The 23,383-nt window shown below is 41.5% G+C and overlaps 3 protein-coding genes and 1 long non-coding RNA gene across 17 annotated transcripts in view; 2 read left to right on the top strand and 2 right to left on the bottom strand.

The window, feature by feature from the left end:
* Positions 1–19,655, top strand: part of LOC6528877 (potassium voltage-gated channel subfamily KQT member 1) — a 38,723-nt gene extending 19,068 nt beyond the window's left edge. Inside the window, exons 1-20 of one of the 12 annotated variants that reach the window (XM_039371395.2) lie at positions 9,968–10,104; positions 10,192–10,377; positions 10,580–10,797; positions 10,857–11,032; positions 11,238–11,363; positions 11,422–11,532; positions 11,683–11,870; positions 12,378–12,422; positions 13,710–13,906; positions 15,897–15,989; positions 16,232–16,681; positions 17,158–17,228; positions 17,314–17,398; positions 17,883–17,925; positions 17,980–18,076; positions 18,141–18,494; positions 18,557–18,660; positions 18,728–18,843; positions 19,099–19,319; positions 19,387–19,655. In XM_039371395.2, coding sequence (XP_039227329.1) covers positions 10,052–10,104; positions 10,192–10,377; positions 10,580–10,797; positions 10,857–11,032; positions 11,238–11,363; positions 11,422–11,532; positions 11,683–11,870; positions 12,378–12,422; positions 13,710–13,906; positions 15,897–15,989; positions 16,232–16,681; positions 17,158–17,228; positions 17,314–17,398; positions 17,883–17,925; positions 17,980–18,076; positions 18,141–18,494; positions 18,557–18,660; positions 18,728–18,843; positions 19,099–19,319; positions 19,387–19,473 — 3,021 coding nt within the window. In that variant the 5' untranslated portion in view covers positions 9,968–10,051 and the 3' untranslated portion in view covers positions 19,474–19,655. The other 11 variants (XM_043206866.1, XM_002089873.4, XM_015198743.3 and 8 more) reach the window with 11 other exon arrangements.
* On the top strand, positions 5,695–8,323 carry LOC6528878 (tubulin-specific chaperone cofactor E-like protein). Its single transcript, XM_002089874.4, has one exon. The coding sequence runs from the start codon at positions 6,593–6,595 to the stop codon at positions 7,970–7,972; it is 1,380 nt and encodes a 459-aa protein (XP_002089910.1). The 5' UTR covers positions 5,695–6,592; the 3' UTR covers positions 7,973–8,323.
* Positions 11,040–11,518, bottom strand: LOC26536341. Its single transcript, XR_006245119.1, has 3 exons — positions 11,379–11,518; positions 11,214–11,296; positions 11,040–11,158 (listed from the first exon to the last, which is right to left on the bottom strand). It is a non-coding gene; the product is annotated as an uncharacterized LOC26536341 (long non-coding RNA).
* Positions 19,327–23,186, bottom strand: LOC6528876 (zinc finger protein 814). Of its 3 annotated transcripts, none has more exons than XM_015198614.2 (11): positions 22,433–23,186; positions 22,223–22,378; positions 21,902–22,163; positions 21,688–21,840; positions 21,485–21,628; positions 21,292–21,427; positions 20,754–21,209; positions 20,505–20,691; positions 20,209–20,441; positions 19,651–20,151; positions 19,327–19,588 (listed from the first exon to the last, which is right to left on the bottom strand). In XM_015198614.2, the coding sequence occupies exons 1-10, from the start codon at positions 23,184–23,186 to the stop codon at positions 19,666–19,668; spliced, it is 2,967 nt and encodes a 988-aa protein (XP_015054100.1). In that variant the 3' UTR covers positions 19,327–19,588; positions 19,651–19,665. The 3 variants fall into 3 exon arrangements, with proteins under 3 accessions (XP_015054100.1, XP_039227333.1, XP_002089908.1); XM_039371399.1 differs by having other exon boundaries at positions 19,661–20,151; XM_002089872.3 differs by having other exon boundaries at positions 19,327–20,151.
* Positions 23,187–23,383: the final 197 nt, after the last annotated feature.

Here is a 23,383-nt window from a genome sequence, read left to right as displayed (position 1 = left end):
TTTGCTGTTGGCTTGCCCGACCAGGCACGCCCCAGCCTGCCAAAGGACGACTGCTAATTGCCCGTAATGAGGAACTATGGACTGTGGCTGTCCAAGAAAGGGTTGTGCAAGGTGTGAGCAGGGAGCTTCTTGAAGACCACTTCTTGGTCTGGCGTTGAGTTTCTATCCAGCCGTTCAAGAAATGATTCAGCTGAGCTATTTTCAGCCTAATCAAGTTGACTTTTATACGAGGCAATCCCCGAGACTTTATCTTCAAACTTTCCCGAGAGCTCTGCCGAAACCAGCCAGCATAAGTCTTATCAAGGCTAAGAGAAAGAGAGAGAGAGAAAGTGCTGCTGGCTCCCAGTGACTAAGCCGAATATTATGGCCATAAAAATGTTACTTTAAGCTGATAACAGGGGAAAAGAGGAAGAGGGAATGGAATTAATCGGAAGGAAGGCAGTCGAGCATGCCAAATCCTTTTGCAAAGCAAAGAAAGAATCCCAATTCTGAAAACATAATATTTTTGTAAGCAGAAATACTCAAGAACACATCTCGAACCAAATCATGATTTGTTATATTGATTTATTATAAAGCATATTTTTAATATCTTTAAAGAATGATAGGCAGACTACGTAGCCTCGCACACAGACCTAATTTACATACTGCACATTTGCATAATAATTTCATTATTGCTGTCCCTGACTGTCGCAAAATTCATTTTTCATAAAAGTGGGCGATTTTCATTACTCCGCACTCCTTAAATGTGAATCTCTCGAAGTGCTTGAATTTCATAAAAATGCGTGATGCTCAACTATGGCAACCATCATTGTCACGATGACAAACGATGAGCAATATACCAGACTCACCCATTGCCCCCTCCCGCAGCAGCCCCACAATTTCCCCAGTCGGGGAAACCGGCGAAAGTGCAGAAAGTGCATTGCTTAAATTGAACTTTTGCGCTGCCAACACAATCTGCTGCTGCAGCTGGAGGGTCAGACCGCAGAGACACCTCCCCAGGAAACACCCGTAGCCCCGAGTTTTCCCTGGTCTCCGAGTTTCCGGAACATGACACCGCCGGCGATAGCGTAACCGATGAACCCAAGTCCAGAGGACCTCGTTGGGGGTGGGGTCTGACCGAAAAGTGCAAGTGTCGCATATTAAATTAACGCTGGCACTTGACAGACACCCTCAGCCATAAACCACCCCGTGACCCACCTCTCGAGGTTCAACTCAAATTGGCCAAACGTGAAAAAGCGGATCATGAGGGCCACAACCATAAAATGGAATTATAAAATGCTAATCGAAGGTATCGCAGTATATATTGACTTGTCAGCAGTGGTTGAATACACTGTACCCCATCAATCATACGATTGTGTGCTCTTATCAGGAATGCTCTTAGCCTATTGCTATTTCAGATAGAATTTACGAGCCAAGTCTCGTCATCAGTTATTTTCTCCCATTTTTAATAACTTAAAGCCATATACTAGGAATAGGTAGAATAGCATTCATTTTTTTGCTTTAAACAACAATTTACGCTATGTCGAGTGCCTTGAATATCAGATACCCATTACATGGAAGCAGTAGGGCGATAGTATCCAAAATTGATACTTTAAATTGAATGATTTTATTTGAACAATTTTCATACTTTTTAAAAATTCTTTAAACATATTGTAAAGATGGCGCTGGCTGTTATACTGGGTTTAAAAAAAAGTATTTTAATACGGAGAAAAATATTAGCTAAAATCAACTGTTTAGCCACTTGCTGTCGTACTATTATGTGTCCTCTATCTGAATCCCTGAATCCCGCAGACCTCATTCGAAATGCAGCACATGGCGGCTAATCATAATGAAATTACTCATACGCAAGGTTAGCCGCCGACCAGACCCATTTACTTCTAAGCAGAGAGAGTGGATGCTGTTGACACTGGGTATCGTGCAATAATTCAAAATTCCGTCTAGACTCTGAAGGAGACAAAGGAGATAAAAAATAAAGATGTTGCCGGGAGAAATTGTGCCATTTCATGTCATTGTTTACGCTGCCATTGCTGAGGTTGTGTGCCATTCGCTTTAAAGTCGTTAAACGCTGCAGACACCAGCACAAATTTTAGAAACTTTACGACCGGCCCACAAGAACTCGTCTAGTTTCTGCATTAATTGACGCAATCGATTTGAAAATTCAATGGGCTGGATTATACCAGGCCTTTGTGCCGATCCCATATGTAAACAAGAGCCAGCGCTTTTGTGGCCATAAAAGCAATATTTATACCGCTGAGAAGCAAGAGAAAATTCCTAATTACCCCAAACGCATCCATCTTCACGAGCAAACCCCAATAAAGGAAAATCAATGCGCATATAGATCAGCATATAATAAATTTAGCTGATATACATGATGCATGATATGTAATATATGATAGATAGAAGATACACGACGTTGATGGGCAAAATGACCTGTGGCCCAGAGGACTAGACTGAATTATGGCCACAGGGAAAAAGGAGTCAAATGAAAGAAAAATTCTATTGACAAATGACTTATTTGTTGCTCTGCTTTCGCCGGCGAACCCTAACGAAAATATTTTCAAACTATGCCTTATCGCACATCGCGAAAACGCCAACAAGTCTAAGCGCAAAAGTCCCAACGATTTTGTTAAATATAGAAGCAATGCTAAGTGGTGAGGAATTGGCGACGTACACAAAAACAAGAAATCACAAGATGTGGGTCGTTGGCATAATTGATGACTTGATATATGCAAACACACACAAGTCCCCATCTTGGCTACATAGCACAGGTTCAGGCCTACTTAAGTGATTGACTTCTGGGGTTAAGAGCTCCATAATGCGAATAGTATAGGAGTGAATGTCCCTTTGCATCAAAGCTTTTTATGGTTTTGGGTGGCAAAGTTGGTTCAGTATATCTGAAATTTTTTTTAAGGTTTTATGCCACTGCTAAGATCAATCAAAATATGTATTAATATTAAAACTAAAAATAGTAAAATGATTTTTTTCATTGCTCTTAGTTCTCCGAATTATATTTACTATATGCGTAACTCCACTTAATACTTGATAAAATCTACATGTATATAGGGTTTGGTTTTTATAGGTACGCATCGAATATAGTCAATACTTGTTTATGGTTTCAGGGCGTAGCTGCATATTTTAAATGACCCATATTTACTTTAAACAGATTTCAATGACAGGTGAGGTGAGAATGTTAGATCTATATCAATATCTTTAATGAATACTTGAATAAATAATCCCCACGCAACCCAATTTATTTAAATTTATAACACTTGCAGACAAAGCTACGTATATGCAAGATAGTTTATAATTCACAGGTATTTTTTTGAAGCTGTCAACAATTTTGACTTTTCCATTTCTCATATTACCGAAACTCCTTTCATACAAGGACAGTAGGTAAAGAATGGAAAGTGAAATATTACTGGAGCCTGATTGAACCCTCCTCAGACATTGACCCATTTGCAACTGGCTGTCAATCCGTAGTATTAGCTCGCATGTGTGTACAGGCACTTTTATCGAGCACCCATATTTATGGAAGTCTGAACAGTGAAATATTTGCAAATTGTCTCCAGTCATGCGAAACGGTAGTGTGCACAACGGAAAAAAAACACCCGACTCCAAATTCTGTAAAGCGAAGCGCAGTGAATCTAATTTACATACGAATATCAGTTTGTGAAATTAGTTCTAAATGCATCGCATCCACTTTGGTGAACTGTGTGCTAGTGGTTATTTAAAGTAAATATTGCTCAGATTGCACCTGATGGTAGAGATATCTCTATTTAGTTCTAAAACGTAGCCAAGTGTTAAAAGTTTTTTGTTTCAAATAAATTCCATGTATTCAACATAACACATATTATTATAGACATTTTAAAATTTTATTCTAAAATTGATCATTATATTACAAAATATTCACTAAAATGTAATAATAAATTTTAACTAATAATTATACACATATATTAATGTATATCAAACATAAACACCCTTATCTTTGAAACACACGTTTAAATTCCATTTATTCAACATAACACTATTATTAGAGACATTTTACATTTTTATGTTAAAATTGGTCATGGGACTTATATTAAAAAATATTCACTAAAATGTAATAATAAATTTTAACTTATTATTATACACATATATTAAAGTATATCAAGCATAAACAATCTTATCTTTGGAACACACGTTTAAAAAATGTCAAAGACCTTAACTGATTGTTTCCTTTAGTGAGGCCACACTGTGTGGCGAAACCTTCGATTTGGTGACGGCGTTACAACAACTCGGACCATAACGCCCCCCAATGACAAACGAAAGCACAAAAGAACGGACACAGTGCTGCCATCTGTTTGCTCTTTGTTTGTGGATTGGTGTTGCACATGGCGCAAGAGCTTTTTTGGGGTCCAAATCGGAGGTGGTGGTTGGTTGGAGGGGTATGGTGGGGCATGGTGGGGAAACGTACGGAGCTTTCCTGCCCAAACACAATCAGCTGGTGGCTGCCAAAGCTACAGAGCAAGTGCTGCGTAATTTTTGTTGTTCGCTGAAGCACCGTAATGCAAACAAACATGTGAGTGCTGACTTCCTCTCCCCCCTACTGCTTGGTTTGTTTTTGCTTTGTTTTCGTGGGACAACAAAGCCCACCCAGCTGAGTGCGAGAGAGCTTTGTTGGTAAATGGGGGCTCTGCTCTCCCGCTCTCTGAACCCCGTTCACTTACAGCTGCACCACCCCCTCCCTTCGTTCTCCTGTGAATCTATTGCGCACCTTTTTAGCTCTAAAGTAGAGCCCCCTGTCATGCAACATTCCACCCCAACGTAACGCCACTTTATGAGGTGCAAGGTTACACGAAATTTAAATCAATCTATTTAATAAATTTATTTGCACAGCCCCATGATACTTGCAATTGCAACAGTGGCGCGGGATCGCAATTGGCCACCTGTCACTTGTAATGAGTACCCACTGTGGCATGACCATTGACTTTATAACTGGTTTTCATCATGGTCCGCCAGAGGCGCACTCACTTTCCACGGGGAAAATAAAGGCGCCCAAGTTGACAATCAAAAGAATATCGGGTTTGCTACTCTATTTTCTAGGGCGCCTGTCAAGGTCATTGTAAATGTATTTATTTATTTTTAATATATCCCCACCCTCCCCAGCAGTCTATCTTTGGTTTCGCCTGCGCCAGAAACCCCAAAAAATAAGCGAGAGCAAGCCAAACAAATAATTTGTTCTGCTGTCTTAGTTTAAACAAAATTTCGTAATTGAAACAGCGTATTTATTTTTGGCGGCAAGGTCGCTGTCAAAGCATTTACATGGGGGGCGAACGAACGCAGCGCCCGAAATGGGGCCCATCGTCAATTTTCGATTTATAGAAAAGCACCAGTTTATACGCTAGCCAACATTATACAAGATCTATAGAGTTAGCATGTTAATTTTTGATGCTTCTAACAGTTATGCCTCTTAAAATTTGTTTAACATGTCTAACATCCATTGTGACCACCATGCTTTCTTTTTTATAAGAAGTCTAAGTCCCATTTTTTATGAGTTATCAATTATTTACATAAATTCATATATATGACACAAAAAAAATCAAAAATTGTTTACAAATTACGATGATTTTATTGTATTTTTTTAAATGTATTAATACGTCTACAAACCCTTGTAGTAGGGGGCCGTGAGTAGAACGCCCCAGGGTTTTTTTTTTTTGTATTTGGTAGCTTTTATCAAAATTAAACGATAAGTTCTTGTCTGATCGGGTTTCGGACGCACATCAGACGAGAACTTATCGCATTTATGGTACTGAAAATTATCCTCGCTGGCCCTGAATGCCCAGGAATTGCCCTCTTCAGGCCCGAACCGCTCCTGTGCGCATGTCGAGCGACCTACACACGAAAAGCACTAAACAGGCCAGAATCCGAATCCGAATGCGAACACGAGCACACAACTCACCCATATACACACGCGCACACACAGATAGGCATAGGCACTGACTGCTGCACCACCGACCGCCGAGGAGTTGGCGCGGTTCTCGGTGGTTAGTTGAGCGCTTGGTGGCACTGCGAGCGGACGGAGAGCGATTCAAAAAGGCAGAAAAGCAGAATAGTAGACAAGCTGAATAGCGGAAAAGCGGAAAAGCTGGCCACTGCGACAAAGGTTAGGCAGCAGCGACAAACACAAAACGACAACAAAGGGAAAACGCATCTAAGCTGGCGGAGAGATCCGAAATAAATACAATCAAAAGGAAAAACAGAAACAAAAACCAGCACAGACCAACGCACTTTGGTTTCTTTGTTACGATCTTTTTAACATCGAAGCACGTCGAAGTCAAAAAAGTCTTAAATTAGTGCGCAATATTTAACGGAAAAAACAAGAAACACAACGAACGCGAAACGTGCGCAATAATTTGTTTAAAATCAATGAAGACTGCAACTGCGCAAAACTGAAAAATTGCATCATAGCCAACACAGAACGGGGCAGGGAGAAGTCTATGAGCGAGGAAAAGTGGAAAATCAATAGGGGGCAAAATAAGTAAACCCCAAATAAATATAGGGGATCCAAAACCAATCCCACATAAAGTAAGAAATCATCGAAAGTGCATTCGCTATGCCTTCCCTTTTGGAGGCGCTGGAGCGCAAGTACTTCGCAGAATGCGAGTTTGAGAATGCCCACCAACCGGAACTCCACAAACGAAGCGACCTGCCCAATGACTTTACGGTCACCAAGTGCGGCGGGCGCATGGAGTTCTCCATCTTCATACCCCGCCTATCCCCGCTGACCAGTGTGCCAGCCTTGCTGGTCCTCAACGACTGCGACATCGATTCGGCCGGGGACTTCGACAGCATCCGGGAGAAGTGCCAGCGGGTGAGGGAACTGGATCTGGCCCAGAACAAGCTGAGCGACTGGTCGGAGGTCTTCAGCATACTGGAGCACATGCCGCGCATTGAGTTCCTCAACCTGAGCAAGAACCAGCTGGCCAGTCCGATCGGCTCGTTGCCCACGGCTCCCACGATCAATCTGAAAAGCCTGGTGCTGAACGGCACCTACTTGGACTGGGCTTGCGTGGATGCCCTGCTGAAGAATCTGCCCGTGCTCCAGGAACTGCATCTCAGCCTGAACAACTACAGGCAGGTGTTGATCGATGCCGAGGAGGCGGAGCAGCGGCTGCAGGAAACGGAAACGCCAGAGGAAACCGAGCGGCGAATCACCAAAGCCCATCCTGCTCTAAAGACTCTGCATTTCACCGGCAATCCCGTCGAGCACTGGCAGGAGATCTGTCGGCTGGGCCGACTGTTTCCCAACCTCGAGGCCCTCGTTCTGGCAGACTGTCCCATAAAATCGCTGCAGGCCGAGGAGAGTAGCGAGACCCATAGATACTTCCCCAGCCTGAGGCTATTGAACTTGAGTTCCGCCCAACTGGATAGCTGGGCCGCCATCGATGAGCTGGCCAAGTTTGGCGAGCTACGCAATCTCCGTGTAAAACACTGGCCACTCTGGGAAAGTCTGGAGTGCACGGAGCACGAGAGGAGGCAGCTCCTGATAGCCCGGTTGCCTAATGTGGAGATGCTCAACGGAGGCGGCAAGATCAGCAACGACGAGCGCGTGGACTCGGAGCGTGCTTTTGTCAGATATTATATGGACAAACCGGAGGATGAGCGACCTGCGCGCTACGAAGAGCTCTTGCGGATCCATGGCAAACTGGATCCCTTGGTCAATGTGAGCCTGAAACCGGACAAACGGGTTAAGGTCCTGTTCACCTACAACGACGTGAGCGAGAGTCGGTTCGTGGACATCTATCTGACCGTCAACGATTTGAAGGTGAAGCTGGAGAAGCTGGTGGGTCTGGCGCCAAACAAGATGCGCCTCTACTACCTGGATCAGGACTACAAGGAGTTCGGGCCGGAGGAGATGCGGTTCCCCAACAAACAGTTGTACAGCTACAACATCCAGTCGGGCGACGAGATCATCATCGATGCCAAGAAGTGAGGCGCAAGGAGATGGGCTACATGCTTCCGGATCTGGAAAGGATTACCATTAACCCGAACCGCGCTTCGTCCCCGCCTGGTGCTACAACTTGTGATCTTGTACACGAATCATTTACATATACTTAACGTACTTTACTCTACTGTTAGTGCCGCTCTGTTCTCCCCGACGAACAACTGTGTACATACGTTCTGAAAATGGCCAAGCGAGCATCACTGCGCACCCACATCGTATATTTTAATTACTGCCTAACCTAAGCCACACACAAAATAGAAATACAAACCACAACAAAAAAAAAAAAAAAAAAACAAACAAAAAACAAACAAGAATGCATTAAACAATTTTAAAATTTAACCACTCTCCTCGTTTTATGGTAATGGGCAGCACTTTTCGCGGGGGATCGCTGACAGATAAGATATGACTCATAGAGCAAACTGGAAACACCCCCACACAGGCACACGTCCGCGGATTGGGGACAGTGGGGAGCTTTCGCGATCCCGATGTCGATTACTGAACTTACTTCAACACTGCAATTAACTCACTCGCGGGGAGCTTTAAAAAGTTGCCGCACAAGAGACCTGAGAACTAGCTCTCCCGCTTCCCACATACAATTAGCCGAACAATAACTACCTATGATGGTTATATGTCCACTTAACACATTTCTGTAATGGACACTAGTGCTCAAAATAGTAGCAGATGTTTTTAATTTTAAACATTTTTAGTCAAATATATTGCAGAAATAAAAAATTAAAATATTTATGTCAATTATTTTTCAATAATATTCTCCAAAATACAGGTAGCTTACAAGTAAGATGTAACTGTAATACTAACATTTGTGATATTTAAATAAATGTTTTACTAGTAAAATTCTGGATTTTTTTAGATTACTTTGTAGTTAACCCTCCTAAATTCTAAATACCTATAACTTTTAAACTACTGACCCTTAATATTTGATGATCAAATAAAATATGTATTTTTCTAAACCAATTGTGTGTGTTGGAAAATTGGAATCTTTTTTAAGCATTTTACAATGCAAGCAGTATCCTTACTTTGATCACAACTGCATGATATTTAATATTTAGCAGGGAAGCTTTACGTTCTGGCCAGTGAAATCACGATTTTTGCTTTTCTTTCATCTAAAGTTATTTATGGTCGATTCATTTATTGATTTATCAAGTAACTCAACGATGAGAAGCTTTTATTATTTTTCTGTTGAGTTTCTTTGTGGTTTGTCTTATAAAATAGCATTTCTTACACGTCAGTAATCATGACAAAAGCAATTTATTTAGATTTCCTTATTAAACGACCTCTGTTTTACTAACATTTAATACTTTTCTTATTTATTGTAATTTCAAAGCTCTTACCATATGAAAAATGTTTTAAAACTATTGAATTGAGAATACTGTTCAGAGGGATGTATCTGATCCTACAACCTGCCGGTTAGTTACCGTTCTATTTTGTGTCCTACGACTGAAACCATTTGGAATCCAATACCACTACCAATATCAAGTAGAACTCTCCTATTAGCGGCTGGTAGTTTTCCAGCACTCCCTGAACGAATGGCCGAAACTCACCCATATTTAGGTTGTTTGGGCTGGGGTATGGCAAGTGCCTAATGTTAATGACGTAGGATCGATTGGGAGCACGTTGGGCAAAGACAAAGTCGAGAGATCGTGACTAAAGCGAACCTGACCCGCCCACAACGGCGAAGGTGATCCAAAACGAAACGACGAAAACGTCGCTAAAATGTGCGCAATTTTATGGAGCTCTGTTGATGACGAGGTGCAATATACTTGGGTATATGGGGTATTTATTAAAACAAATCAAATAGAGGTCTACGCAGACTTTTGCTGTCGTAAAAATGCAAGGTGTGTGGAACGAAAAAACTGTTTATGTAGATAATTAATAAAATTTACACATGAGGTTTTCAAAGTCTAGTTGTTAAGGAAGGTTTTTTAACCGGCCATCGCTCGCCCGTCGATCGAGTTGCGGTTCAATCGTCGTTGGAGCCAGACGTGTGCGAAGTGTCAAAAATATTTGCCGAGATTTTCCGATAACTCAGCGGGGTGGAATGAGATCAGAATGGATCCGGACAACGATATTTATGCCTTCTACGACATAAGGGGGTACAAGGGGTACACTTGAAACTATAATAGCACCTAAATTGATCACCACAATGCAGCAAATTCAAATACTAAGCTTCTAAACCTCTGGAATTGCAGGAAATGTAGACCGGGCAGGCCGAACTCGGAACGAATCCTGCAACCGCGAATGTCACTCCTAGGAAAGCCGCTGAACTACAACCGCGGCACCCGCCGCGATGTTCGCTACCGGCGCCTCCAGAGTCGCCTGTACAACTTCCTGGAGCGGCCGCGCGGCCTTCACGCCATCTTCTACCATGTGATGGTGTAAGTACACTGAAAATAAAGTTTTTATTGTGCATTATTGTGTATTATTATGCTTCGCCTTAAAAAAGCGCAATTCTCAAAGTATTAGTTTTTTAAAATAACATTAGGTACAAGTATTTAATATATTACTATGTAATTTCATGCTTTATGTTATGTTATTCGAATCTTTCACGAAATCTTTTGATTTCTCATTTTTTTTTAGATTCCTGATGGTGTTCACCTGCCTGGCGCTCAGTGTGTTTTCCACCATCAAGGAGTACGAAGAGGACGCCGTCTACATCCTGTTCCGCATGGAGATCCTGGTGGTTATCTGGTTCACAATGGAGTTCGGAGCTCGACTCTGGTCATCGGGCTGCCGATCGCGATACCAGGGATGCCTGGGTCGACTGAAGTTCGTGAAGCGACCATTCTGTATTATAGGTTAGTAACAATAACACAAAAAATTATATAAATGACTAAAAGCGAAATCTGCGTTCCAGATATTGTCACCATTTTAGCCTCAATTGTAGTATTAGGAATGGGCACCTCGGGCCAGGTGTTCGCCACGAGTGCTTTACGTGGACTCCGGTTCTTTCAGATCCTTCGGATGGTGCGCATGGATCGGCGGGGCGGCACCTGGAAGCTGCTCGGTTCGGTTGTATACGCACATAGGCAGGTAAGCCTGCATTCCAAGTTTGCACCTTGAACGTAGTTTTTCAAGTTCCCTTTGATTAGGGTCTTAATAAGATCACTTCTTTATCGTTATCGGGATGACAAGTGCACTTCAATGACCTAAAGAACACTTGGTTTACAATTAATTAAATGTCTTATCTTAAAAGTCTTGAACTATTTCTTACCTACATATATATTTTGTCTTGCAGGAGCTGATCACAACCATGTACATAGGGTTCTTAGGTCTAATCTTTGCATCATTCCTGGTCTATATGTGGGAGAAGGACGTCAATGATAAGTTTAGCAATTTCGCCCAAGCCCTCTGGTGGGGTGTGGTGAGTTCTACAAACCCCTTCCAATAATCCCAGTACTAGTCCATACTTCCGATTTTAGATCACACTCTGCACGGTGGGCTATGGAGATATGGTGCCGATCACCTGGCAGGGCAAGCTAATTGCTTCCTGTTGTGCCCTTCTGGGAATATCCTTCTTCGCCTTGCCTGCGGTAAGTCCACTTTATATAACGTTTTTTATTAACAATATTGTAGTGCTGTGTTACTATTCTTATCGATCAATGATAGAGGCGCAGCCTAGGTTGATTTGCCAACACATCATTACAAGTCTACTTCATGCCTTCATTTTATTATCATTTTAGGGCATCCTGGGCAGTGGTTTCGCTCTGAAGGTCCAGCAGCAGCAGCGGCAGAAGCACATGATTCGGCGTCGCCAGCCAGCAGCCACTCTCATCCAGGCCGTGTGGAGATGCTATGCGGCCGACGAGCATTCCGTATCGGTGGCTACGTGGAACATCCACCGGGTGGCCCTGCCCAGTCCGCCAGCTTCGTATGTATTGCCTTAAATTCGACTGATCCTTTTCGGGGCGGGACATTTAAATGAAACTGAAGAATCTTTTGGGGGTATTTTGCAGAAGAGAAGTTCCACAACTACTGTACAGTAACGACAAACCACTTACACAGTCACAAACACTTGCACACTGACACAAACACACGCAAACACTATTCGCATTGGTGTGTATAACCAAAGAAAAATTTGATAGTGTTTATTAGCTGGCGACCTAACAATTGTGAGAAGCGCGTAGAGAGGCGCTAAATTTGGTATCTCGTCATGTAGAGCACAATTGGAACTTTTTAAAACTCTTAATGTGTACAGAACAATAACACTGATCAAACTGAAACACGCATAGGTAGAAATAGAGATACCTAGCATATGCAACTCTACCCACCCGACTGTCTCTCTATCCGTATTTCTTCTGTCCACTCGATTAACCACTTTTGTTCTATTTAATTTACTTACTCCCATAGATAATATAATTTTTGTAAACATTTTCAGTTCTGAAAACTGGGAGCGATTATTAAAAAACATAACTGAATATAGGTAAAAGTTGATAACCGTAACAAAAAGCAATCAAAATCAAGCCAAGCAAAGACTCAAGCAATCTGACAATCATTCTGTACCTGTACGGGCGGTGTTTCTCAGCCCCCAAAAGCACCCACATCAGTAGACATGGCTCCCACATTTAAAATTTAAATTGAATCTAGTTAATTCGCAGCTTTTCTACCATCAGCACCACTCTCAATCTCCCTCTCTGTCGCACCCGCTCTTTCGCCTTGTCTTTCCATCTCTGTCTTTCGCTGCATTCAAATGCGTTTTTGCTAAATTCTTAAACTTACCCCATAGACCGAAAACGATTAATCAATATGATACGAATTGATTCTCATTTTGTGTGTTCTGCTGCCTCGCGCCCAAAAACTCCATAAAAATGCATATAATTGTGTGTATAATCTATAATTAACACGTGAGTTCAATAAAGCCAAATGAGTGAAAAGCTTTTTATTCGATTCTTTCTCTTGCTCCTTTTACCCCTTTAATCCGTGCGAAATGAAGACACCACCACCCACTCACTCCCTCCCTACGTTCGTAAGGTTTTTCTCCTAGCACCTCCATACCTCGTTGACCGCAGTCCCGATTTTCAACGATGAGGGCATCGCCTTAAAAATTTTAATTTTTAGTATACGAATTCAAAAATATTTTTGAAAGATTTTAGAGTGAGTTGTTGTTTTAGTAGTGATGTCAAATTTATTAAATGTTAAGTAAAAGTAAACGGCAAGTACATTAACCTTTTAAACCAAACATTTGTACTATTTAACCTGTATTCAAGCTCAAGAAATTTCTTGCAAATTTTAACTTCGGTCACGAAGATAGGAAAGTATAGACCCAGGTTTTGGAAGGTGAATCATAGTTAGCACTCAGACAAAACCGAGCAGTGTATTCAGATAAAATCGTTGTATTTCAGATACACAGTAAACAGAGCTATGATAGGCGATGCTTTCATTTTGGGTTACGCGTAGCTAGTAGTCGGAAACTTGTCGACTTTTAAGCACCTCACTTCTCTCCAGTAAATGTTGGAATTGATATACAATGTTGTTGCCTCACCATCGAAATGCAAATTTTAATTATTTTTATTCGCACTTTATGTATGTATGCGCAATTACACAAACACTCACACAGCTACACACCCACACCATAACTGTGAACCACAGTCGTATCTGTTAACTATTTGCCAGATAACCTATCTCTTTATTATAAGAATACATATACATTTGATAAAGGCCAATATTTGAGTGTTGACTGAGACCTTCTGTTCCCACCCCTTCGATGCAGACGGGCGTCCTCCAGCTTCAAGCACAACACGTCCTTCGTGGCCCGACTGCCCACCATCCGGAGGCACAAAAGCCAGACGATCCAGACACCGGGAGGAGGCGACGGCGGAGGAGTGTCCAAGCCGCCGGGCTCAACGAGGGCATCTACGAGGTACACCCGCACCATCCGGGACATAAATGCGTCCGTGGAGAACCTGGGTAAGTCGATGTTCCATTGGGCAGCTCCTTCCGATTTTCGTTTATGTTTCCCATTTCCATTCCATTGCGAATTTCTGTTTGCACACAGTCCACCTGCACACACACACACACTTACAGCTTTTTAGGATATTAAAGTGCGTTTTGTGACTATAAGACAATGATTTTCAATTCGATATGGTTTTCAAACGTTAAAGTAATGCGGTTACGATATTTATATTGTTCATGTTTCACAAGCTCAGAACATTAAATATTTCAAGATGTCTGTAAACTTTATATTTTTACTAAGGTGTGGGAATTATTTTCATATTCCTTATACTTCTTCCTTACACTTTTGGTGTTTTACAGAATTCAGAAATTAAACAAATATTTGTATACCAATTGAAAAATTATACTTTTAAATTATTAAAACGACTACCTAAAAACCGACATTAAAATTTTAATTTAAAACAAATTAATTTTTTATACATATAACATATTTCTTAAAATGTTTTGAACATTTTACTTAACCGCTGCCTTAAAACAACGAAACGCACTGAACGGCCAAAGCATGTTTTTTTCCACCTTTATTATTGAAGAATTAATAACAAATAAGACCAAGGTTTTTTTTTTAATTACACAAACAACAATATTTGAAACACCAAATAAATCATATACTTAATAAAGGGACCGCAAAAATAAGAAAAGTTGGAAAACATTTCACTCTTTTTCTTTCCAACTTCTTATTCTGTTGTGCATGCAGCGTTTTGCAATAAATCCCACTTAGGACAAATGTCAATAAACATGTCATTAATCAAACAATAAACCAAACTAGCCATTTTTTTTTATGTTAATAGAAATATTGCAGTTATATATTGTCTTTGCCCATTACTAAAGTTTTGGATTACGAATATGGATTATGAGTCAATTCAATATGTATTTAATGAATGCTATCAAGTAACTATAAAATAATATTCACTATTGAAAAAATAGACTTGAAGCCTTATATATTTTTTATTAGTTCTATCGCAAACACAATAAAGAGACGAAAGAACGCTATAGTCGCGTTTCACAACTATCAGATACCCGTTACTCAGTTGGTGAAAGTGCGAACAAGAAAATTCAACATATTTCTGGCATATCGAAAGAAATTGGGAAATAAAAAAAAAGATAAACACTTTTCAAATGTGTGGTTTGTGGATGTGAGCAGCGGCGTGGTATACCAGTAGAAATTTGAAAAAAAAAAAAAAAATTCAAATCATTTTTGCAAAGTGTGGGCGGAGCAGTTTTGTGAGACTTGTGGGCGTAGAGTGGGCGTAGCCATATTACGAATCTGCATTCTTAATCTCAATTCCTTATAATTCCTGAGATCTGGACGGACAGACAGTCGGGCAGACATGGCCAGATCGACTCGACTTGTGATTCTGATTAACAATATATACACTTCATAAGGTGGGAAACGCTTCCTTCTACCTATTACTTACTTTTCATCGAATATATTATCTTTACGAGTAACGGGTATAAAAATTAATATTCGACACGGGAGCTTCGAACAAAACCTATCTAACAGGAATTCAATCATTACTTGTTAAAAGCCATTAATGTGGACAATGATACCCCCATGCAAAAAACGTTTCCCACTTAGTTCAAGTTCATAGTTAAATTTACCAACAAACAATGTGAATAACGAATTAAATTGTGTATAGAAACATTTAACCACTCGAAAGGATTTCCTTTTCGTTGTTGTTCTTAGAAGTTGGATATTTTCATTTCTCACTGTGGCGCAAACCTTTTGATTTCTTCTCGCAACCGTATTAAATGTTTCAATATTGTACGACCCATAAACAGAGTGTACCGTACCGTGTCTCTCGAATCGCAGATATGTTTATACATATATGTATATATAAATATATATTGGCAAACCGATTCCAGTTACAGTTACAGAACGCTTCCCTGATTCGCAATGAGTGGAGTTTCGATTGTCGAGTTTAACGTTTGATTTGAAATTTTACAGAGGTAGTACAAAACGGCAAATCCATGAATCCAAGTTTCAGTGAAGATTCAGTTGCTGAAACCACTTGCTTAAAAAATATTAAAAATTCAGACGGTAAGTCTACAAGGTCCTCTCCCCCAGGTCCTACAATACGAATGTTCAAAAAAGATAAAATCGATTATTATATCATACTATATTGTATTTGAGTGTTGTGGTTGTGTCAATGTTGTGAATCCAATGCATCCCAGAGATAAGATTGATTGAACTTTGAATTTATGTTGTTTGTTGGTTGGTTGCCTAACACGACTACCCCTTCCCAATGGGTCCTATAATCTAGAAATCTTAATTTAACTTAGCCAGCCATCCCGCGACGCTGGGCAACTGCAAGCTCAGCTTGAGCGCCGGTTCCCTGGCCCAGTTTCCTGATCGCGATCAGGATTGTCGAGGGCAAGGCGAAGGGGAAGGGGATCAGGCTGAGGAGCGGGCCAAGGCCGGTGGTTCCAGGAGAAACCTTACCATTCCGGTGGTGCTCTACGGTTTTCTGCACGGCAACTTCTTGGGCTCGACGCTTTCTCTGCGCAATCCACGTGTGGCTCCCGCCAACGATCAGGATCTAGAAGCTGGCCGGGAGGAGGATGAGGTCCGCAAAGATACTTGCCAGCGGAGCAACACCTTGCCGCTGCCCGTCAAGCCAGGCAGTCCCAGTGGTAGCCCGGGAAGTGGTCGTACGGGTCGCTTCTTTGCGGCCGCATCGCACTTTCTGGAGACCGGATTCAGCAACCCAAATCCAACCATCGACGTGGCAAGTGCGTGGAACCAGCAAATCGCATCTCCGAAAGTATCTCCAAGAGTATCTCCTTCGCCTGCGCTAGGGTTGCATGCTGTCCACCCCCAATAGAGAATCCCTACCCCGGTTTGATTTGTAGTTGATGTAGGTATTTGGTTACACCTGGCCCACTTGATTATCCATTCCCCTCAATCCATCACACAGCGACACCTCACACCACAACGCTTGCTTCAGTATCTGGGCTGGAGAATTCCACGGCCTCGCATTCACTAACTAACTAACTAAGCTCTCTATCCTTATATATCGATGATAATCCATGTGTACTTACTAATTGTTCCATATGTGTGTGTAACGGTACTTTTGTATGTGTTGTTGTATATTTGCGTTGACGTTGACTTGATTAACCATATCCAAAAAACCAATAACCAACAAGCGAAGCTAGCAACCAAAACCTAACGCACAAGCCAATCTCTCTGATTCACAAATTGCCCGCAGATGAGGAGGACGAGCCGCGCTGCACGCAGCTAACCAACCGGCACAAAACCGCCATCAGGTTCATACGCAAGGTAAGAGTCCAGCCTACGGGGATACCCTGTATCTCCACTGAACTATCGTTTTGATCCTTAACTATGGTACCTTTGCATCACACAGCTCAAGTACTTTGTGGCTCGGCGAAAATTCAAGGAGGCCTTGAAACCCTACGACGTCAAGGATGTCATGGAGCAGTACGCAGCCGGTAAGTGGAGATTGAGTACCACTCCTGGGTCATCTTGGGTCTAGATACGTAGCCCAAAAAATAATAAGACGCATTCCCGCTACTCAGCTTTTTATTGAGTGGCGTGGCAGTTGTGAGCGGTCTGTGTATCGCATATCGATACAAAATTAAAAAGAAAAATGGTAAAATGAAAAAATAATTCAACGCATTTTTCAAAAGTGGGGCGTGGCAGTTTTAGGTCTTTTGTGGGCGTTATAGTTTTCTAACTCCAACAGTTTCCGAGAACACGACGTTTATACGGACGGGCAAACGGACATAACCAGATCGACTGTTACATATGTACTTTGCAATATATACATTATATACCCTAAGGGTACAATAAGAGAAGAATCATTAATTTAGATTAAGGAAGGTAAAAAAACATCATTTTTAGTATAGCTAAAATAATGTTAATATACATTTACCTTTCCTACCAAATTATCTAAAAACAATTTGTATATTTAAGGTCACGTGGACTTGCTGGGTCGCGTTAAAATGCTACACTTGCGGTAAGAAATATATACAAGATCGCTTGACCTAATTAACACAAAATTTGTCCGCAGCCTGGATCAAATCCTGGGCAAACAAGGGTCCAAGGCCAAGGATGTATATGCATCCAAAATAAGCCTAGCCTCCCGCGTGGTTAAAGTCGAGCGGCAGGTGAGCTACAATCAAATAAAGCATATAAACAATTATGTTATTCGTTTCCCCTAACAACTAATAGGTCGCTGATATCGAAGAGAAGCTAGACATTCTGATCAAGGCTTACATGGAGGATCGTGATAGATTCCTGGCTCTTCCGCTGCCAGCCAAGCCCAAAATACATTCCATTAGTCCTAGCCACAAGCCCCTGCACCACGCCCACAACCTGGCGATGATCGACGTGTGGAAACGGACAGCGGCACTCAGTGTGCATCCGGAGCAGGTGACCACCACACCCTTGCTGAATCCCTCGGCGCCAGACATCACCGAACTGCATTCCCTGACAGCCACACAAACGCCTACCACCACAACCGATGCAATCGCCACACAAACCCCCATGCCGCCGCATGTGCAGCATACAGCGACCAATACAAAGGTATACCCAATCTAATTAATTGAATTGGAAGTATGTGATGCAAATGTATCCACTTTGTACAGTCTTCCGTGCTAAACTCATATCAATTGGGGTCTGAGAAGCAGCAGCACAATGATGTTTTTATGACTGAATTAGAGAATAGAACCAAAAAACGTGTTACGTTAAGGTGTGTTTTGAAATAAACAAATCTTTGTATTCGCATATAACCAGACTAAATATCCGAAATTCTGCAGCCTTCATAGATCAACATCGGAGCCGTATAGCAAGCAGGAGCAACGGATCACTATACCCGATGAGGGAGCCGATTCCCTGGACAGCAGTGCAAAGCCAACGCCGCCAGATAGTTCAAGTAATTAGAAACTATATCTATTTAATTTATTATTTTCGAAAAATGAGAACCAAAATAAAATCTAAAAGCATTAATTTGGCTATTCTTTATTTGTATTTTTTTCCTTTCCTTTTTATAACGGACTATGAATTAAATGTATATCGGCAGATTGCAAAATTCCTTTAATTTGAACTATTATATTATTATATGATTTGTAAAAGAATTTAAATATACCTAAATATAGCCGAAATTAAACACAAAATGTCTCCCATTTAGTTATATTAATCGATGAGTACGAGGACTTCGAGGAGGAAGATCTCAACTGTGAGGGCGAAATGGATCATTTCCCCACCTGGGAGATCGACAGTGATATTGGCGTAGAAGTGGATGTGGACGCGGATGCCGATGGCGATGGCGACTGTGATGAGTCCACCGAGGACACGGCTCTGCTGCAGTGTGCCACGCGCACCGCCATCGTTATAACACCAATCAGCCCAGTAAGACTTGGAAAATTTGCTTTATTTCATTAAGAATTTTTTTAATACAAGTTAATATCAATTTCAGGTAAGCTCCGCACACAATCTTCAGCAATTAAATGACCAAACACCAACGCTTAATAAATCGAATTTGCTTCCGCCAGACTCTGGCTAGTTAAATGCAATTGAAATTAGCTAAACGTTGCTATTACATTATCACTAGAATTATATATTATATACTATGGAATGCATATTAATGTCATTTTGGGACATCAGTTGTGTTCAATTAACTGGTAGCAAACAAATGAAAATCAAACTAAATAAATAAATCTGTTTTAGCAGCAAATCTTACCGAAATTTACCAGCCTCAATTTTGTGGGTCCTGATCTTGGATCTCGTCGATAAAATCGTCGTCTTCATCGTCATCCTCTTCCATTTCTATATCATCGCCATCTGCTTCCTCTATAAACTCAATATTGTTTTCACTTAAGCGAAGGCAGCGCTTTTTAGATGTGGATGGAACATCATCGGTAATGCATTCGTCCTCTTCAACCACATCCTCCTGTAGCAAAATAATGCCGTCGTGGACCTTTCGGACATGCACATTCAACTGGGAACTGTTTACAAAGGTCCGTCCACAGCCGCCGTCGAAGTAGTCGCGGCACATGTATTTATCCCCATGGGCTCGCTGCATGTGCGTCTTCAATCCCTGACTGCGTCCAAACCTCTTCTTACACACGTTGCACTCGAAAGCAAATCGCTTATAGTGCTGACCAAGAACATGAACAGAAAGGGACTTTTTGTTCCTGGTGGTGAAGCTGCAGTGTTCGCAGTTGTAAGACTGTCCATGAAGCTGAAGAAGAAACGGTATGGTAATTATTAACCGTTTACGGTCGTCTATCATACCAACCTTTTGATGAGCCTCCATTTCACTTTTGTGATAAAACCCCTTTTGACAGACATTGCAAGAATAGCGCTTCTTATTCGAATGCACAACATTTACATGAGTATCATAATTCCGTCGATTTTTGACTATTTTAAAGCATTCCGGACACTCTATTGGTTCATGCCAATAGGCATGGTGCTTAGCCAGAGCATCACGGCTCTTGTATGAGGCATTGCATAAAGGACAGGTGACGTTATCTAAAATATAAAGTTATGCATTATAAAGAAGAATTTAGTACAGCATACTCACACATTACTCACCATTGTTATGACTCCTAGCCACATGAACGGACAAGGACATTTTGGACCGGCATTCTTTTAAGCAAAACTGACAAACCCATTCCTGGGCAGACCTTGAACTCTTCTCCGCTTGCTTATTTGAAGATTCGTGTGTGCGGCGCTTGTGTGTGTACAAGGAGTTCCAGTTCACGTAAGACTCTGAGCAGTTCTGAGAAAAAAGAAAATAATGTTATGACCCAACTTTCTGCGATCAAGCGCAGGACGTCTCACCTCTTGATCGCACATGTAGTAAACACAAATTTCTAGCCTGCGATGTGTTGAGTCCGCTCGAAGTTGTTGATAGTTTCGAAGGTGATGGCGATATAGTTTCATATGCGCGAATTCTTTGCCGCAGGGCTGACACCAAAACACTCCATCCTTATGTACCCCGGAGTCACGATGGGCTTGGAGACTGTCCTTTTCTTTGAAGTACGAGGAGCAGTACTCGCAAACATAAGCATCCCGTAGGAGTTCCACGTATATCTTGGAGCCAAAACAGGCAGTCTTCACGGATTCCACATGCGCAAGAAGGGTTTCGCGGCTGTCACTTAAAAGACCGCATGTGCTGCACACGTGCACATCTTTTTCGATAATCAGATGCTTCTTCATGTGAATATTGTAAGTAGCTTCAGTGGCAAATTCGCGGGAACAGAGTTCACAGCTTATTACGCTCCCATGCATCGCTCTCTGAAATAAAGAATGCAATTACTGTACCTCATAGTATATTCAAATGGGAAGATTTTAGACAAATATACATGAAATACCGTACCATGTGTCCATTTAGCCGACCCCGCGACTCAAAGTTCGCCATACATTCGCCGCAAGAGTAGGTCGTGCTGCTAACATTGGCATGTGACTTATTGTGCTCCATAAAAACAGAAGAGTCCCGGAAAGTACGGTCGCAACTAGAGGAGAAATAAATAATATTAATAGGTTAGCCAACAAAAATTTGTAATACTAACAGGTCGCAGAATAAGGTTCCCACTGGCTCATGCGCATAATTCAAATGCTGGAAAAGTTCATCTATGTTTGTACTGGCATAGTCACAGACGAAGCACGCTCGAGGTCTGTGCTTTTCTAGATGGAACTGGTTGTGGAAATTAAAACTATAAAGAAATATAACAAATTTTAATATCGGCAACAACTGAAGAGAAAATAAACATACCGCTTCCAAGAAGGAAACTCTAGCGAACACATTTCACAAAATGAGCGAATACCTCGCTTTTTTTTAATTACATGAGCACAAGAATGCTTGTTGTACTGCAAAATGTTTGAAAACGTCAGTTTACATTCCGGACAGCAGCCATAGATAGCAATTCTAGATAATACAAGCATTAATTATATCACAAATGTATATCTCCTTTAGCTAATTTAGTTACTCAGCAACTGGTGCGTGCAACATAACAAGATGCATGGCTAAGAATTTGCGACCTTTCAACTCCTTGTTGCATCCTTCAATGGGACACTGATGGACATCTTTTCGTGTTTTGTGGGCCTTTAACAAATGACCAAGAAGGCTCTCGAATGTGGGACACTTCAGGGAGCAGTGCTTGCACACAGTGCACCACTCAAATGTCAACTTTTCAAAGCGTGTCTTCACCACGGTGGACAAGTACTCTGGTATATTATCAACATCATCCTCTGTAAATAGATTAATATATAGAATTGTGATTGCCTTTTAATTTTGACAGTATACCCACTTTCTTTGATGTCCACAAAGTTAAACAGAACAATATTGCTAGTCTCTCCCTCGTCGATGTCATCATCGCTTTGACTTTCTTCAGCTTGAGCTACCAATCTAGACGAACAACTTATTGGTTTTACCTTAACATTGTCCAAATTTGGATCCATAACATCTGAAATATATTAGGAATTAGTAAATGAAAGGAAAAACTGGAATTCAAACAAACCATTATGCTCGTATATGTAAACATTCTCATCCAGATTAGTTTCTGCCCTAGCCTCGCTGTTTAGGATGACTATTTGACCCGGGGTTTCTGTTTCCACGGGGACAGCTTCACTGGACTCTTCTTTCACTGCGGTGTCATCCTCAACAATAGCTTCTTCTTCGTCCAGAATATTTTGTATAAGGACACTGAACTGCTCCTGATCTGCGACTTTCACAACCAGATTATTATCGTTTTTAAGGACAGAAGCTTCTGGGGAAGACGGATGTGGTGATGGCTCAGGAGATCTAGATGCATCAGGTGTTACATGGGAAGCAGCAGCAGCTTTATTTCTTATCCGGGCACTTGGTTCCCGGATGGGAATAATGGGCACTGGTCGCAGGACCTTAGTCAAGGGTCTGGAGGGCGCAGCTTTCTTGACGGGCTTTGCAGCTGGTGAAGTTGGTGAAGCATGGACCTCGGTAATGATGATGGGGTCCTCCGCCTTGGGATCTTTGCACTGAGCCACATCCTTCGCAGCATCTCTTTCTCTTTCCAGTTCATCAATATCAAAAAGGCGGATGAGATTGTTGACACAAACTTCGCACAGAAGCTGCTGCTTCCGCGGATCGGGAGACACTTCGAACAGGAAGTGCTTGGCCAGTAGGGACTGCAGTCCCAGTTCAATTCCGAACTCATCGAAGATCTCCTGGTACTGGTATTTCGTACTGAATACGCTGCAATGCAGGCAGCTATTGTTTTTCGCGTTTTCCGACATCTTAATCTTTGTCCGTCAGCAAATTGTAGGCGTTATGGCATTTTTAGGACATTTTTTGAATTGTACCTTTCCATACAAGTCAGCGTTTTAGTATTTTCTGTAGTGTGACCATCCGGCGCAGAAACCGTTACCACGATTTGAAAATAGTTTCAATATGTAATGACATTCCAATTAACGAAAATTTATATATATGTAAG

The sequence above is a fragment of the Drosophila yakuba genome, chromosome 2L (assembly GCF_016746365.2).
Source record: "Drosophila yakuba strain Tai18E2 chromosome 2L, Prin_Dyak_Tai18E2_2.1, whole genome shotgun sequence".
Lineage (NCBI taxonomy): Eukaryota > Metazoa > Arthropoda > Insecta > Diptera > Drosophilidae > Drosophila > Drosophila yakuba.
The sequence above is the reverse complement of the archived record's forward strand: the minus strand, read 5'-3'. Positions and strand labels throughout refer to the sequence as shown.

Coding starts and splice junctions, on each gene's coding strand:
- LOC6528876 (XM_002089872.3), bottom strand. CDS start 23,186: ATGTCGGAAAACGCGAAAAACAATAGCTGCCTGCATTGCAGCGTATTC. Junction 21,428..21,484: donor GGAACCTTATTCTGCGACCT/GTTAGTATTACA, acceptor TTTCTCCTCTAG/TTGCGACCGTACTTTCCGGG. Junction 21,210..21,291: donor GTCGGCTAAATGGACACATG/GTACGGTATTTC, acceptor TCTTTATTTCAG/AGAGCGATGCATGGGAGCGT.
- LOC6528878 (XM_002089874.4), top strand. CDS start 6,593: ATGCCTTCCCTTTTGGAGGCGCTGGAGCGCAAGTACTTCGCAGAATGC.